Source organism: Buceros rhinoceros, unplaced genomic scaffold (genome assembly GCF_000710305.1).
Source record: "Buceros rhinoceros silvestris isolate BGI_N320 unplaced genomic scaffold, ASM71030v1 scaffold4699, whole genome shotgun sequence".
Lineage (NCBI taxonomy): Eukaryota > Metazoa > Chordata > Aves > Bucerotiformes > Bucerotidae > Buceros > Buceros rhinoceros.
The window spans coordinates 67,117-69,932 of NW_010433126.1; the positions used below are offsets into that span (position 1 = coordinate 67,117).

General features: G+C 39.5%; 1 protein-coding gene across 1 annotated transcript in view; it reads left to right on the forward strand.

Annotated features, from left to right (window-relative positions):
• ITFG1 (integrin alpha FG-GAP repeat containing 1) overlaps nucleotides 1-2,816 on the forward strand; it is a gene marked incomplete at its 5' end in the record, with an annotated part of 73,351 nt that overhangs the window by 64,470 nt on the left and 6,065 nt on the right. Inside the window, one exon of the mRNA XM_010143992.1 lies at nucleotides 1,746-1,870. Within this exon, the coding sequence (XP_010142294.1) occupies nucleotides 1,746-1,870 (125 nt within the window). The remainder of the gene's footprint in view (nucleotides 1-1,745; nucleotides 1,871-2,816) is intronic.

Genomic DNA, 2,816 nt, shown 5'->3' on the forward strand with positions numbered 1-2,816 from the left:
CTAATATATGCCTGATCTTCTGGAAGACTTACTGTTTCTTTTTGCTAATAGCATTTTAACTTAATAAACAGGTAACTGCATCAAGCTGATTTTTCAGATCTCATATAAGTATTTAATCGGTATTTATCATGCCTTTTTAAATCAAATTATCATAGCTCTAGAACTACAATAGTACAGAATATTTTCTCATGATTAAACAGGCCTGTTTCGAAACATGCCTGACAGCATATGGTAAGCCTCTTCCTAAAAAGCTGGTGGAGGGCAGGGAGATTCAGAAGAATAGAACAGTGAAGTAATCATTGGATGATAATTTCAAACCCCTATTTGATACAATATACAAAGTAGTTTGTCCCCCATAAGAGGACACAAAAGCTAAAGAGCTGCTTGAGAAAGTAGGTGTCAAATCTTGGTGTGCCCTGGTGTAAGTGCTGCTGTACAAGTGCTGTAGCAAATGCGTGCTTGCTCTCACTTCGGGAGCCAAGAACAGCAGTTTCTTTCTGTTTTTTCTTGAAAGAACGCTTGGCTTTGCCAAAGAATTTGTGGTGTTGTTTGGGAGGGGGTTTTTTCTCCTCTGCTCACTGCAGCTGTGCAAGATGCAGTGCAACTAGTATGGCCAACAGCCAGTGTTCTGAAGCAAAATACTAACTTGCAGAATTGAGCCTTGGAAGAAAGTGTGGAGAGGTAGAAAGGAGTTGTCTCTAGATTCATTACAGAATGTGAATTTGTGTTCTCTAACTCCCATTCTGTTATGTTTTGTCACTTATTTCTGATTTCAGGCATAATCCATCAGGTATCAAAGCAGAGAAAAATCTGATGCTTAAAAATACTGACTACTACATATCTTTGTGAAAAACTGTTTCTGTTGGTCATGTAAACCTACTTATGGTTGTCAAGTATCCCTTGAACTCATTTTTATTAATCTGGTGAAGGGCTGAATTCACTGTAGTGCTTTGGAGGTGCTGATACCATTCCTGCGTAACCAGGTCGTTTTCTAAGAGGCTTTCTAGAGAATGAACAAAGAATCTGTATAGGCTCTGAATCAGTTTGCTAGAAATTAAAAGATTACAAGATTCTTATTTAAAAGTAATCATTGGATACTTTGGAAATGGGCTGTTAGTGAACCCGTTGATGGCTGCAACACTTGTCTGTTTCCTTACTGCCTTTTCAGGAAACAATGTTGTTTTCTCCCTACAGTCTCTCCTTTAATTATTTATAATTACACGCTCTCACTGGGGCCTAACTAGGTGGCCCTAAAAGGGCAACCACCATAAAACTGTTTTCATTAAATCAATTTATTATTTGAGAATTTACTTAGCTACAAGAAAAACCAGCAGTTGCTGATTAACACTAATGAGAGTTAAAGTGAACTTCATATGTTGAGCCTGAGCTTGTTAATCAACAAGGCAAAAGACACGGCACTACTCCTATCAAAATAAATGCAGATAGCTGATTTCCTTCTCAACTTGTAAGAAACAGCAGAGAATCAGTTTAACATAGAAATTGTGCTCAAAAGAATCATCTTACCTAGAAATCTAAAGTATTTAAACTGTTCTCCGAATGAGAGCCCCCAAGTAGTTTGGACAGGTGGGATTGAGCCTTTAAGAAATAATCATGCAGTTGGTTAAAATTTTTCAAACACTTTTATAACTGATTCTGAAATGTGTATTTGTGTAGAATGTTGGTGGGTTTGGAGTTGTTTTCTTTCCAAAATATATACTTGGACTTTTTTTCTAATTTTATTTCAGCTGGACAGCTTAGCCAATCAGCACATTTTGCTCTCCAGCTGCCATACAACGTACTAGGCTTGGGACGTAGTGCAAATTTCCTCGACCATTTGTTTGTTGGCATTCCTCGTCCTTTAGGAGAAAAGGTTAGTTGACATTTGTTGTTATCTGAGCTAGAACAGAACTCATTCTGTTCAGTGCTTTTACTTTTCAGCTCAGTCTCAGAATTTTAAGTACCTGCACTTTCTGAAGTTAACAGTGTATTTCTGCAGACAGTGTCTGCTTCAAGAAGTGACAGCACTTGATGTTTACAGTTATTACCAGGGACTGGTCTGCAGAAAGGTTCTGGCTTATACTTGCTCCTGTGAAGACCAAGGTCACCGCTAACTCCTGTGTACCAGGATGGGGTGCAGTAAATTAGAGGCCGCATCTGCAGGGGGGAGCAGGCAGGACAGGAGACCCTAAACTAACCGACAAGGTGTTCCATCCCATAGATGTCATGTTCAGTATAAAGCCAAGGGATCACGAGGGTCAAGCCCTGTTCCTCCCTCTTGCCTCTTTTTCAGTGGCCAGCATTGAAGGAGGACTCTGTCCGCTCTGCTTTCAATCCCAGTCTCTGCATTCCTGAATGCATCCCCAGAATCCCGCTCCCAGAAGTTTGCCAAGAAGAACCTTGTATGCCTGTCATTTGGGGCATGTCTAAGCTCTGAAGCTAACACTAAGACCAAAAGATGACTGAAGTTACCTATAAATGTTAGCACAGATACATGGTGCTTGTTTATATAATAAACAAGATCTGAGGGTACAATTATTATGGTCTCACCTGTAAGACTCCTGGGGTTGGTCTGGCTGGCTTCTAAGCTGACATGATCCTTTCTTCCCAATTAGTAAAACCTTGATCAGTATGATGAAAGGTGGAGATTACTGTGATCAGCTAATCTTCAGATGAAATACAAAAACAGGGTCCTGACCATTTTCAGTCTTTAAAGATTTGATGGCACTACTTTAAAGAATGAGATATCTGAATTGGCGTACTGGCCAAATTCTGATTTAGGTAATTGCTTTGCCTGCTTTTTTTTGTAGAATTGGTTC